A 15,130-nucleotide genomic window follows, 5' to 3' on the forward strand; every position below is an offset into this window, starting at 1 on the left:
ATTTTACTTTTTATAGTCTAATGATGGCTAGATGTATATTTACTTTTGTTGATGTGTTTAATTCAATCAACTGGAAAAGGAAGGATGTGGTGTGTGTTTAAATCTACTGTCAGACTCTGGAAAAGGACAGACGTTGTGTGTATGTCAATCCATTGTCAGACTCGATAAAAAGACAGACAGATTGTAGAGCTCATATACTAGATAAGCCAACAACATACAGGTGTCCCATTCCAATCAAAGATTTGTTTGTCTTTGTTGAAATTGTTTCTTTTTACCACTTTGCCATCTTGGAATCAGATAGATTTTAATATTTGTTTATAGATTCTATTGCACTCACATTGAAGAAATAATCTTATGCTCTCATTATAGTGTGATTTTCAGTTTTTCATTGTAGAACCTTAAGAGAGCTTGGGTTGACTTACGGAAACTGCTCCATTTCTCTGAAAATTTGGAATATTGTCTCATTTTCATGTTATTCAAAAGGATCTGGTGCAGTTTGTTTTTTACATCATTAAAACTAAAATGAATTATAGTCACTTGAAATTATCCAGTATCAGAAAATTGAAAGGTCAGTTTACCCCATTGAACAATAGTTGATAAATTTGTAAACCCCATCCAGACCCTCATAGGTAAACTTCTATTGTGTAAATGTGATAAACTGACCTTTCAATTTTCAAGGCTAAATAGGTATTTTCTAAACTAAATACCAACTAAGTCCAACTTAGATGTCAACATAGAACTGTAATCTGGGTGGTACTGGTGAATTTCAAGTGACCATAAAACAACTAAAATACTTACTCTCCATCTAAAGCTTTGACTTCCTCATAATCTTCCTGTCTTTGTATCATTTTTTCTTCCAGGTCTAAAAACAGAGAAAAAATTCAAATCACTAATGAAATTTTCACTGACAGTAAATTTAGAAATTTTTGAAATGTTTATAGTATTTGCGAAAATTTGCAGTGATTAAATTTTGTGACTTCTACGAGCAAACCTGTTAGTGAGGTTTTATGTTTCTCAGTTTTCCTGTCCCTGATTAAGATCATCATTAAACTTCAAATTTATGCGATGAGATATTTTCAAAATATTATCTTCATTTTAACGCAAATTAGGCTTGGTTCATATTAGCCTAGCAGAGATTAACTAGGTTTGATAATGTGTGTATAGGTCTACAAGTTATTTTGTATAGAATACAAATTGATCAATGTGAAAGCTTTATTCATATATCAACCCCTGATAATAATAAAAGAAATATATAAAACTTGCCACTATGCAATTCAAGCTTTTGTCCTTCAAGTTCATAATTTCTATCATCCTCTCTTTGTGTTTCTGCTTCAAGCTAAAAAGACAATACATTATTCAAATACATTAAAGAGTATGCAATCATTACCATATTTAAACCTTTCAACAAGATTTGACAAGGGGACATAATTTTCATAAGTAGAAAACATTTTTTTGGGATATGTTCAATTATTTTTTCAAGTTTCATAACTCTTGCATTATGCTGTTTAAACAATATTTTATTTATTGGTTTTATATAAATACCATGACTCAATACTGCACAATGTGTACCAAATTGAACAAATTATCAAACAAATAAAAAAAGTCTTGTATATAAACTTGTAACCAAATTATAAACTTGGCTGTTTTCATTTTTAACAATTTGGGGACTAAAGATTATTCTGCAAATTTTATTTTAAGATTCAGATTAATTGGAAGTGACATTTTGGAAAGAGTAATAGATATGAAAAAATGGGTTCTGGATTAAACCATACTCCTAATGCTTTCAAAACTTGCAAACTTGAACGTTCATGAGACCCCATCTTTTTATGTTGTTTTCTGATATTTTCTACTAAAAAAAGGCAGATATATTTAAAACATGTTTTTTATTTTTACATGATTTTTTTAGAGCAAGCTTAAACCTCTTACTTTTAGTTTTCAAATATTGTCCACATAAAAACTGAAGCCAAAATAAAAGGTGATTTAGGGATTTATCTACAGATTTTAAGAGCAAGGGCATGTGACTTTTGAAACACATAGAACATGACTAAATAACAGGGGAAAATATTATATAGGTGTAATTTAAATACAATAATTCATTTTAATACCTTTTTGAACTTTTTCAGTAGAAGTTTTTCTGTGTCTTCATATTGTTTTTGTAACTTCATATCTTCGTTAATTATTGCAACACTGAAAATACAACATCAATATAATTATACAAAATTAAAAAGAAGAATAAGTGTCAGTAGGACACCATGCCCAAATTGCAGTATTTGTTCATTTGTTTACTGAATAAATGTAAATTTATAAGTATTTTATATCATTTACAGTAAAAGTTCTGACATAGTCTATCATAATCTAATACTTTACCCCTTTTTTCTCAATGCTTCATTTTGTCTCAGTTTATTTGCTAGCTGTTCACTTAATTGTCTTTCCTCTGCTTCTAATTTTGCCTTTGAATCTTCATATGTTTGTAAACTCTGTGTCAAAAATAATAACAATGTAATAAACTTAAATTGCTTGAAACATCCACAGAAACGATTGTTTTCCTAACCTCAATGTTATGATGAGTAGAAAAAGAAGAATTAATTATCAGAGATTAAATTAATGTGTTATCTCCCTTTTAATCTTCAAGTAAGTAGAAATAAAAATCAAAAAAATCTATATGGAGCTTGCACTTTCCAAACATATCACTGAATCAAATATCTTTACAGACTTGTCAAAGCAAAGATGAATTATGTTCTTTTACATTAAATAACTTTTCCTTTCTATTTTTTCCTTTTTATTGTTTTTATGGAATTGAAGGAGCTATATAGTAAACACCTTACCTTTCTCACAGCATCTAATTGGCCTTCATTGTCTACCAGTTTCTCATGAATAAGATCTAATTCCCTAAAATAAAATGAATTATGCAATTGTTATAAAACAAATTCAACAATAAATTTTAATTTGTGCATATCTGCAATGAATATGTATCAATATAGATGTTCACACAGACCGTACATTCTTTGGCTGTAAATATTTAGATGCAAATACACTGTGGATCTATTGCAATATTCATTCAAATCAAAAAATGTACATAAAGCCTTTTGTAGAATATGTGAAAAATTCAGACAAAATACAACATTCAAGCAGTTTTTGCAAATCCCAGATGTTTTTTTTCTTCATTTTTGTGTACATAAAATCCTTGAGAATATGTGGGAATTCAGACAAAATGTCATCATTCAAATATTCTTGTTTGTAAAAGATTTGCGCTTTAGGCACAGTTATATTAGATTTCTGAACAAACAGCTGCCCCTGGAGCTCATAATATGCCCTTTTTGCCTTTTAAAATTATTATAAGAATAAAAAGGAATATTGTAGAAGCCATTAAATCAAAATTTAGAAAAATGCCCCTGCAATAAAAAAAACTGCAGAAAGATTACCTTGTGTGTATAAAAATTGCCTTAAATTTGAAGGTAAAGGTCCCAAAATTCCAAAAACTTTCAAATGTAAAAGGGAGGTTACTTTCACTGATCTACAAAACTGTATACAGGTTGTAGTAACTTGACCTAACCATATTCCTTGACATTAGAAAAATTGCCTTAAATCTGACGGTTTAAGTCACACAACTCTGGAATGACAATTTTCTAAATTTAAAATTTTACTAACCCAAACAATTGTATGAAGTTTCCAGTAAACCAATCTGCACATACTCAATTTTCAAAATCTAAAGGGAGCTTACTTTTATCAAACCCAAGAACAACATAAAGTTTGGAGTAAATCCTTCCAAGCTAGAGTTGTTCAATTTGTAAAAATTGCCTTAAATCAGAGAGTGAAGCTCTGGACCAACAAACAAAAAAGTTATCAAAATTGGAAGGAAGCTTTCTTCTGCCAATTCAAATATTCCATACTTTTTTCGGGGGATTATATTTCTTTCTTATAGTAAGAATTTTGATGTCAATTGTGTGCATCTGCACACTATTAAAAATTTATCTAATACGTGGAACATATATTATTAATCAATTGTGCTAGATTTTTAGGTCATATGTTAAGTTACCAAGTTCTAAACAACAACTTACTTTTTCATAACAACATTCTCTTCTTTCTGCATTTTTGTTTTTGAATTTGTGTCTGACTGAAATAACAAAAAAAAGATAGTGTGCTAGGACTGACAATTCAAATATGAAATGAAAACACTGTAAACTGCCAAAAAATTGCCTTTTAAACTTACAAGCTAAACTTTTGAGTACCCTAAGATCAGTACCTTGTGTTTTTTTCTTTTTTTGTGCCCTTAATGCCCATCTGATGAGTCAAATCTTTGCCGATTGATTTTTATTATGTTGTGCTGTAACACTACTGTCCCAGGTTAGGGGAGGGTTGAGCACTCACAAACATTATAACCTGCCACATTCATCATGTGCCTGTCCCAAGTCAGGAGCCAATTATTCAGTGGTTGTCATTGGTTGCTGTCTGTCTTATTTTTATTTTGTTTGCTGTTTTCAGCATAAATCAGACTGTTGGTTTTCTCTCTTGAAATGTTTCATATTTTGTCAATCACTGGCCTTTTGAAGCTTACTATAAGGTATAGGTTTTGCTCATAGTTGAAGACCATTCAATGCACTATAGTTGTTTACATCCTCGTCCTTTGGTCTCTGGTGGTAAATTGATTTATCTATACTCATACCACATCTCCTTATTTTGATGTAGTTATGAATAACAAACATAAGTAACTGTTTGACTAGGACACTTACAACAAGTTGTTTGAGCTTCTTTTTCTCATGTCTAGCTTCTGTTCTTTCATGAATTAAATCTTCTTTCAATTGTAAAATTCCATCTTCTAAATCTACAATCTGAAAACAAACATATACTGCAATCAAACAGACATACTGTATAGCAGGTTTTTTTCGTGGGTGTAAAATTTTCGAAAATCCTGAAAGTTGGCTTGTCTACAAGCATGCATGAATGTGTATAAAATGCTCACATAAACCTTCATGTTTTCATCATATAGATAGCTTTATACCATTTATTTATTTAATTTCAAATTGATTCTACCTACATGCTCATTATACTTTAAATTTTGTTTGATCCAATCAATTCTTATCTACAATGTACCGAGGTAAGTGGTTCTCTCCATGTTAATCTAGCTTCCTCCACTAATAAAAACTGGTTGCCACGATACTGCCAAGTGTGCTGAATGTGGCAATCAACACCATCAATCAATCAATCATATAAGATTTTCAATGTACCTTAGATAACATCTTAAAATACAATAAAATGCTCCGCTGGGGCGCAGCTTGATACGACCGCAGAGGTCAAACCCTGAACAGTTGGGGCAAGTATGGACACAACATTCAAGCTTGATACAGCACTGAATTTGGATTGTAATTAAAAATATTTGACACAGCATAGGTTTCTGACACAGAATGAAAGTGGTCTAAGAACTTATTATTTTTTAATTTACCTATTCATACATGTGATGGACTGTGAAACTCAGATCAGGAGATTGGGAAATTTTGGTCAGGAGATTAGGACTCAGATCAGGAGGTTTTTAATCGACATAAATTTTGTCGTAAATGTAACCGTGTGCTGTAAAAATGGTCTTTTAAAGTGTGTTTTCTTCAACTTTCCATCCAATTTATTATGTTTATAGTACCCTTGTACTTATAAAGTTTCTCCATCTTTATATTTTACATGTTCAATCTAACATTTTTTTTTTTCAGTATGTTCTTTAAATTTTTTACTTCATATTCTATAAAACATTTATTGCAACCAGAACATATGTGTAACTATCTGCAAATAGCTTTTGTTTGCATACTCAGAAAATCATTCTAACTGTAAAACAAGGGTCATAGTTATTATATAAATTTCAATTTAAGCCTTGAAAGGAAGTATAGAATCCTCAAATAATTTTCAAATTATTATTTTTTTATTAGTCCTAAGACATTTAAAATCATTTATTTACCATCCTTTTATGATTATTTGTTCAATTTATATTTTATTTATATTCTTTTAAAAATTTTCATTATTAAAAGGAAAGTAACTTAAAACAGGATAAATCAAGGGAAGTAACCCAATAAATACACAGTTTTTGTTACAAAACGGCAGTTAGCCTGAGGTAAAAAATCATTGATTACCAGTATGTTTGACACCCAAGCTGACAAGTGAAGCCATATAATTATGCATGTTAATTGATTTACAGGTAAAATATAACTTCAGGTAATGTGAGTTACACCAGATGCCTGAGATGATATGTTGGGCAGAAATTTTTCATTCATGAAAAATTTCATACACGGGATTATAATTTTCCTCTTCAACCGGAGGTCGGGAGGAGACTCCTGAAAACAGGATTATTGTACTCCTGTCGTGAGGTTCACATGTATGCTATTCAAACCATATCATTATTATTTGCTTTTATATATAAATCAGAAATAACCAATTTAAAATGGAAAATTTTAAAGAAAAAAAAGGAAAAAACCCCCCCCCCCCCCAATTTTTTGAACCCCCTTATGATTCATCGCCCCCACACTCAATCCCAGCTTTCCCTTTGTGGTATGGTACCTTGCAGTACAATTTTAGAGAGATCCATTCACTTGAACACAAGTTATTGTCTGGAAACTAGAAAAATGCTTGTTTTTTTTCCCTTTTTGGCCCCTAATTCCTAAACGTTTAGGGCAATTACCCCCAAACTCCAACCCAGCTTTCCCTTTGTGATATGGAACCTTGCAGTACAATTTCATAAAGATCCATACACTTACACACAAGTTATTGTCATGAAACTAGAAAAATGCTTGTTTTTTGTCCCTTTTTGGCCCCTAATTCCCAAAATTTGTAGGAAATTACCCCCAAAAATCAATCCCAGTATTCCCTTTGTGATATGGAACCTTGTGATACAATGTCAGAGAGATCCATACACTTACACACAAGTTATTGTCATGAAACTAGAAAAATGCTTGTTTTTTGCCCCTTTTTGGCCCCTAATTCCTAAAATTTGGAGGCAATTACCCCCAAAATCAATCCCAGCATTCCCTTTGTGATATGGAACCTTGTGGTACAATGTCAGAGAGATCCATATACTTACACACAAGTTATGTCTGGAAGTTACAAAAATGCTTATTTTTGGCCCCTTTTTGGCCCCTAATTCCTTAACTGTTAGTACCATAACCCCCAAAATCAATCCCCACCTTCCTTTTGTGGTATTGAACCTTATGGTAAAATTTCATTGAGATCCATTCACTTAAACTAAAGTTAGAGTGCGAAAACTAATGTGTATTCGGACGACGACGCCGGACGACCACGACGACGACGCCAACGTCATACCAATATACGACCACAAAAATTTTTTTGCGGTCGTATAAAAAATAGACTAAAGTTCACCACAAGATCTTCCTCTGTGAGTTACTCTATTGAGAGCCACAAAATAGACTGAAAGCTCTGGACAACTAAACTCAAAAAGTTTTTAAAAAAATAATGAAAGTATGAAACTTACATTCTGATTTGTCTGTCTCACTTGGTCTCTTGTTTCATTAAGAACAATCTGAAGGCTAAAATAAGATCATTATGTTATATTACACTAATAAAATTCAGCTTTCAACTTTTTCATTGGTAAGTAAAAGCTTTCTCCTAAATAATTACTTTTTTATTGGTAAGTAAAGGGGGAGAGTTGTTAGAAACAATGTTTAATAAAATGCAACTGACAGGTTTGAGGCTTAGACAGTCCTTATAAGTAGAACTAAATTTACACAACTTGTAACCACAACAAAAATCCAAAAACCTTTACCCATTCAAATTGCACAACTATATATAGTTAGTGCCCACAACAATAACACAAGTTGTATCCATTTAAATTACACAACTGGTGCCCACAACAATAACAACATGTATCCATTCAAATAACACAACTGGTTCCCACAGCAATAACAACAAGCATCTATTCAAATAACACAACTTATATCCACAAAAATAACACCAACTTGTATCCATTCAAATTACACAACTGGTGCCCAAAACAAAAATAACACATATCCATTCAAATAACACAACTGGTTTCCACAACAATAACACACAAACTTGTAACCATATAACTCCATAAATGGTACCCACAACAATAACACACCAATTTGTACCCATTCAAAGTACACAAATGGTGCCTAGTACACATTCAACTAACACAACTGGTGTCCACAACAATAACACACAAACTTGTAACCATCAAAACTACATAACTGGTACTAATAAAAAAATAACACAACAATTTGTACCCATTACAATAACACAACTTGTACCCACTCAAATTACACAACTGAAACACACAATTTATACAAAACAATTTTAATCCATCAAATTCATAATAAAGTGGGTAACAACCCTGTTATCAAAACTTACCCAGCTTTCTCTGCCATTTTCTCATTAAGTTCTTGAATAATATCTTCATGTTCCTTTGATGCTGAAATTCTTTCTGGCCTGAAAGAAAACATTGAAAACAACATTTTCTTTAAAAGGGATTTCAGTATAAAAATAAAGAGATATGATATGATTGCCAATGAGACAACTCTCCACCAGAGTTCAAATGACGAATATAAAAAAATATTAAATAATGAACAGCTTGCTTTAATAAAACAAATTACAATCAGGTCGAAACTGCAACTAATCTGCAATAGGTGGAGAGCAACACTTACAGTCAAATCACAGTAAAAGAATATGTATTCTTAGATAGCTGTCCAACCGAAAGATAGTTATTATTATTTTTAAAAGATTGAAAACACAATTTACTAATAAATCAATCACGTTTAAATTTGTTTCAAGTCTTTATAATCCAAAAGTATATCATGTACAAACTATTTACAACAGAGGCCACTGACAGGTATCTTTACGACAAAATTTTTGGATAGTACTCATATCTATTTTAAATGTTACTATACCTGTCTTAAAAATATTAGGTTTTAAACAAAATTGTCTAGGCAAAACTTTTCTAATGGATTAGTGCTCAGGCAGAGCTGAAATAAACTTATATATAATTGATGCTATCATATAAACAATAAGATCTTTACAAAGACCAATTATGATTTCAACAAGCATTTTACAGCCATCAATTTTCCCCTTGTCTTGTTGATCTCAATACTTAACTTTTGAATAGCTCTAAATGAAATTAAATGCATCCGACCAGTTGCAGTAAAAGTCGGTTAACACATGAATTATTGAATGGTTTATGGTGTAATTAGTCAAACTTACAGTAAAGTACTATAATCACCCTCCAGGTCATGTTGTCTCTCCTCTAAATATTTTATATTGTTATTAATAGATTCTAACTTCTTCTTCAAATTGTCTAAAGCTTCAGCATTGTCTTGTCTGGCTGAATATACAGCTTCTACAATCATAAAAGAAACCTAACTTTTAAGTGCTATCACATCTTTGATAATTCAATTTAAGACATAATCTTCTAAAATAGTCATGACATTGTACACAATTTTGTTCTTATTTGTAGAATATGGTTTCTTCTTATTTAGAATGTTTCTGCATTTAAATTGTAACTTTTACAAATGATTGGTTACATTTAAAAAGGAAAAAAATAGAACTTAATTAATATTCTTGGTATTCTACAGTATATTTGGACATGTAATTCATCTTCAATGTCTATTTTACCTTTTATTTCAGATTTAATTTGTGGTGGTAAGAACTGTAATTTATGTCTGAGAATACTGGCATGTATTGTTTCTGTTTCTAATAAATCATGAGCACCTCTTCTTTCCTTTTCCTGAAAATATAATAATAAGAAATAATAAATGAAATTTTCAAATATCCTATACTTAACCTACAGCAAAAAAAAAACCATCAATTTCCATATCAATAATATGTTTTCCTTACTTCTGTGGACTGACCAGTATTTCAAACATTGGTTTGAACAAACAATTCTGAATTATTTGCTAAAATGACAAAAAAATTATAAAATTGTGCTAACTCATGAATGTTTTGAATTCTAATAGTTGATAAATCGATATTCTATATATCATGTTAATGTTGCTATTCACAACTATTATTTCACCTACCGGTACATAATATTTACATGTACATACCAGTTCATGCATAGAATCAATAACTTTGTCTATATTGACAACATCTTTATCAAGGAATCCAAATTCTTCATACTTCATGCGATCAGCTGCAAGAAAAATCATATAACTTGAGAGAACAAGAGTATGCTTGCAAAGGCGTTCAATGGGTACAAATTTTCTCCACATTAAAGAGGACCATAATAAAAACAGATAGACAGTATGTACCACGGCACCACAGCAGCAAGAGGTTTAAAGACCTGTGGAGAAATTTGTCTTGGTATCTGGAAGATTCATATGGTTAATGTCTAAAGCAGGCCAAGTTTAATAATAAAAAAAAAATTCAATCACTTGTTTATTTAAATGTACATGTAAGGTTCAATATAAAGCTTCTGTAGTTTTGATAATTAAATTAAAACTTTGTAACAACCGAAAGCAGTGTCTTCCCTGGTGCAAGTTTCATGCTATGATTTATTACCATAAACCTATAGTGTTAAATGTCCATGATGCTACATCTGTGCATTGGAGACCATTAATGCAGATTCAACAAATTACAGAATATATAACAGGCAAAGAAATCTAAGAAGCAAAGAAATCTAACAAAAACTGTTATATTCTTAAAATTTTATTTTTTAAACATTCCATCTGAAAAATAAGTCTTGTATTTTTATTTGTTTCTTATCAAGCTATCTATTTTAAATGTTTTATTTATTTATGTATTTTTTAATAGAGTTCTCGAAAAGTGGTGGTCTGACAGTTTTGACCACCAAAATTTTGTGAAGGACTGACACTATTTTGGTATTTTGCAATAGAAATAATATTGAGGACCAGCATATTTTCTTCAAGGACCACCAGGGGATAAAAGATTTCGAGAACTCTGTATTTTAATGAATACAATTTTCTGATTTGGGCCAACCAACTGTTAATTTAAGATTTTGAGGTAGAATATGAAACTTTATCCAGAAGTGAGAAACAAACAATTAAACACAATGACTATGAAGTATCCCAGAGCAGAATATAATGGCACAACAGTGCCAGTGTTCTGAAGATCGTTGATAGGTATCCCTGGGAACAGTATATCTAGCGGAAAGGAATTTGATAGGCTTTTCAGTATAAAATTGATAAAATCTTGAACTTTATGAGACTTTGTGAGATTTTTGGATTTTGGAAGCTTCTGATTGAATTGGTCAATAAATTAACCACATAATTCCAAATGTGCAACAAAAACAATGAATTGATAAGTTTTATCGTAAAGTAAGATATATTTTGTCAAATAAAATGGCCAACATAAGTGTGATTTGATGTGAAGTGTTTTATAATGGTTTATGAAATTTGCGGTTATTGGGAATGCCATCGGCTCCATTTTTTTATTACCCTGTTTGCATTCTGTACCTTCTGTGATGAAATGAATGCGACTATAACAAATTTAAAGTGACAGATTACAAGTTCTATACACTGGCATCACTTATTACTTAGTTTGAATGACATTTTATTGATATTATCAGAAATTATTAAGATAATAGCGAATACATATTTTACACGTCCATTTCCATATCCATATCGTGTCATTTATTAACTATGACCCGACGATAAAATCGGCTATAATTAGGTAGTGTCAAGTCCCATCAATATATATGTTCCTGGGTATCCATAGGTTATACCTGATTTCCAAAAAATAAATTAAACAAAAATAATATGAGGTTTCTTGTGATATTTTTGTTTGTTTTCACTATAGTATTTTTTAACTATGAATTCTAAAAATCACAAATGGAGCAAAAAAGGGGAGTGTTCACTGTGACACTGTGTATGCTATTAAGAAGGAAACAAAAGGAATGAAATTTTCCACATTACGTGTAATATGTATTTTATCACTTTCACAGTAATTTCAATAATATTTTATATATTTGAAATTCTCTGATCTATTTTGCACTGTTCGGCACGTTCAGAGACGGACTTTACCTAGCTCCAGAAGTCTCTCTACTGCAGCGTTGACTTCTGGCATCAAATGCTTTGCAGACATGTTGACAGTGTTAATGCAATTAATGACTAGTTAGTTACTTGAACTGTTCAAAATCATTAAAAATTTTACGACTCCATTTTTCAACAAATCTGTTGCCAATGAAATCACCTCTGAAATTGAGGATTTTCAAGGGAGATAACAATCGAGCACCTGTACTTACCGTAGTATCCTCAAAGAAGTCAAATGTTTTAGTATCCAGATGGAAGAATTTTAGTCTGGTAATTTAGAATACTAAGATTTGATAAGAAAAATAATAAAATCAATGTGTCAATCTTATTGACAATGCATGATCATACTTATTACAATAACATTCTTAACAATCACACTTTTATTATTGGTAATCTTTTGGTGAATATGTCAGAAGAGGGCTATTTTCTAAGTGTAGTAATTGTAACATTGAGAAAGCTTCTTTCAAAATCATGGTTGAAGTCTTAAAATAAAACAGATAGGATTAGAGAAATTGATATTTTAAATTCAAATGTATTGAATTACTGACGAAAATTACAGAAGATATCATCAATCAACATTTAGGCTGTCAATAGAGCTAATTTTCAAATAAAATGGTTAAATATATTTGTCGAATCTGTGAATAAACACATAAACATTAGGCACAAAAAAACATTATTTTGTAGAAAATGAAAGGATATGGAGTAAATGTACATGGGACAAAATCGCAGACAATACATAGAAAACATAGAAAATTATCAATGAACAGGTTTGTGTATTTTAATAATATGAAAGACAAAATGAAAATTTTTCTCCATAAAAACCATGTAAAATAGCTTTTTAATTTTTTAATTTTTTTTGTGTATCGGTCGATCGGCTTGTGATGACTATTGTGTTTTCTCGTATTTTTTGTACTGATAAATGAAGAAATTCCAGTATTTCTAATTTCGTATTAAATAAAATTTTGTAGAGAATAAAAAAATTAATTAAATGAATTCAATACACGAGTATTCAATTAATGTACATGCCGTATGAAATAAGTCCACAGGAATTAGCAGAGTTAATAAAGGGATAAATATGCATATTCCCAGCAAATATTGACAACTACCAAATTTGTTTATTATATATATACATGTAGGAATATTGTATAATAGTTACAACTGTATATTACTGCTTGAGTTTATAGTCTCATTCAACAAATTTGAAGTGTCGAGGTGATGTTCACACCATGACGTGCTTGTAACAAATGACACATTATGACTGCGACCCATCATTAATATAAGACAAATATGCATGCCGTCCGGCGTCGTTTCTCCTCTGGGCTGTCAAAATGGAAAATTCCTTTACACATTTGCTGTTGTAAAAAAAGTAGTTTATTGTCCCTTTTTCTTTGCATCTGAAGTCAATTATTTTGTCACTTTTACAAAAGTAACAAACAAAATAATATTAATAGTACAGAAATGATTTAATGCTGGTTAAATTGTGACCTCTTTTTGCTGTCTCATTGATATTTAACCACTCCAACCTCCCCACATCTGTTTTGCATAGTCAAAGTTTACAACAAGAGTGCACACGCTGAAATGTCTCGCCTACTATACTGACCATTGATTTTATGTTGATAGTCTTACATATAAATTTTTACTACAAGTATCACATTAACATTTATGATCCAAGAAAATAAGGTCAAGGTCAGATAAACCAAGCCGTAAATACATGTACACCTTTAATACAATCCCTCCATACACAGACTATAGATGACTATTGCTTATAGTATAAAAGAAACAGACCAAATCATGGAAATTCTATATTGACCAATGAAGTCAAGGTCATTTGAACCCTGCCAGACAGACATGTACACATTAAAATCATTCCAAATATAGTTGACCTATTGCTTAAGGTATCTAAGAAAAAAATTTAACCAGGAAAACTGAATATTGACCAATCAACCATGAAAATGAGGTGAAGGTCAGATGATAACTACCAGACAGACATATACACCTTACAATCATTCCATACACCAAATATAGTTGACCTATTGCATTAAAGTGTAAGAAAAACAGTCCAAAACACAAAAACTTAACATAAGCAATGAACCATGAAAATGAGGTCAAGGTCAAATAAAATCTGCCAGACTGACATGTACATCATTAAATATTTCCATACACCAAATATAGTTGACCTACTGCATACAGTATAAGGAAAACAGACCAAAACACAAAAACTTAACATTTAGCAATGAACCTTGAAAATGAGGTCAAGGTCAAATAAAATATGCCAGACTGACATGTACATCGTAAAATATTTCCATACACCAAATAAAGTTGACCTACTGCATACAGTATTAGAAAAACAGACCAAAACACAAAAACTTAACATTGAGCAATGAACTGTGAAAATGAGGTCAAGGTCAAATAAAACTTGCCAGACTGACATGAACATCGTAAAATATTTCCATACACCAAATACAGGTGACCTATTGCATACAGTATCAGAAAAACAGACCAAAACACAAAAACTAAACTATGACAACTGAACCATGAAAATGAGGTCAAGGTCATATGGCACCTGCCAGTTGGACATGTACACCTTACTATCATTACATACACCAAATATAGTAGACCTATTGCTTATAGTATCTCAGATATGGACTTGAGCACGAAAACTTAACCTTGTTCACTGATCCATGAAATGAGGTCGAGGTCAAGTGAAAACTGTCTGACGGGCATGAGGACCTTGCAAGGTACGCACATACCAAATATAGTTATCCTATTACTTATAATAAGAGAGAATTTAACATTCCAAAAAATCTGAACTTTTTTTTCAAGTAGTCACTGAACCATGAAAATGAGGTCAAGGACATTGGACATGTGACTGACGGAAACTTCGTAACATGAGGCATCTATATATAAAGTATGAAGCATCCAGGTCTTCCACCTTCTAAAATATAAAGCTTTCAAGAAGTTAGCAAACGCCGCCGCTGCCGCCGCAGGATCACTATCCCTATGTCGAGCTTTCTGCGACAAAAGTCGCAGGCTCGACAAAAACCATTTTTCAGCAACAGATAGTTTTCAGTTTTTTTATTACCTCCCTTACACTGCTTTTAAATTGTCCATTAACCAGGAAACCCTTGTTTTTTCCC

At 31.3% G+C, this 15,130-nt stretch overlaps 1 protein-coding gene across 4 annotated transcripts in view; it reads right to left on the minus strand.

Moving 5' to 3' along the window:
* LOC127698858 (coiled-coil domain-containing protein 175-like) overlaps positions 1 to 12,146 on the minus strand; it is a 31,760-nt gene extending 19,614 nt beyond the window's left edge. For all 4 annotated transcript variants that reach the window (XM_052202557.1, XM_052202556.1, XM_052202555.1 and 1 more), the window contains exons 1-13: positions 11,985 to 12,146; positions 10,050 to 10,135; positions 9,619 to 9,730; positions 9,208 to 9,343; positions 8,362 to 8,439; positions 7,466 to 7,520; positions 4,731 to 4,829; positions 4,059 to 4,114; positions 2,826 to 2,889; positions 2,368 to 2,477; positions 2,106 to 2,187; positions 1,264 to 1,336; positions 799 to 862 (exon numbers count right to left, since the gene is read on the minus strand). In XM_052202557.1, the coding sequence (XP_052058517.1) occupies positions 799 to 862; positions 1,264 to 1,336; positions 2,106 to 2,187; positions 2,368 to 2,477; positions 2,826 to 2,889; positions 4,059 to 4,114; positions 4,731 to 4,829; positions 7,466 to 7,520; positions 8,362 to 8,439; positions 9,208 to 9,343; positions 9,619 to 9,730; positions 10,050 to 10,135; positions 11,985 to 12,045 (1,076 nt within the window). In that variant the 5' untranslated portion in view covers positions 12,046 to 12,146. The remainder of the gene's footprint in view (positions 1 to 798; positions 863 to 1,263; positions 1,337 to 2,105; positions 2,188 to 2,367; positions 2,478 to 2,825; positions 2,890 to 4,058; positions 4,115 to 4,730; positions 4,830 to 7,465; positions 7,521 to 8,361; positions 8,440 to 9,207; positions 9,344 to 9,618; positions 9,731 to 10,049; positions 10,136 to 11,984) is intronic.
* Positions 12,147 to 15,130: the final 2,984 nt, after the last annotated feature.

The sequence above is a fragment of the Mytilus californianus genome, unplaced genomic scaffold (genome assembly GCF_021869535.1).
Source record: "Mytilus californianus isolate M0D057914Y unplaced genomic scaffold, xbMytCali1.0.p SCAF_4, whole genome shotgun sequence".
Lineage (NCBI taxonomy): Eukaryota > Metazoa > Mollusca > Bivalvia > Mytilida > Mytilidae > Mytilus > Mytilus californianus.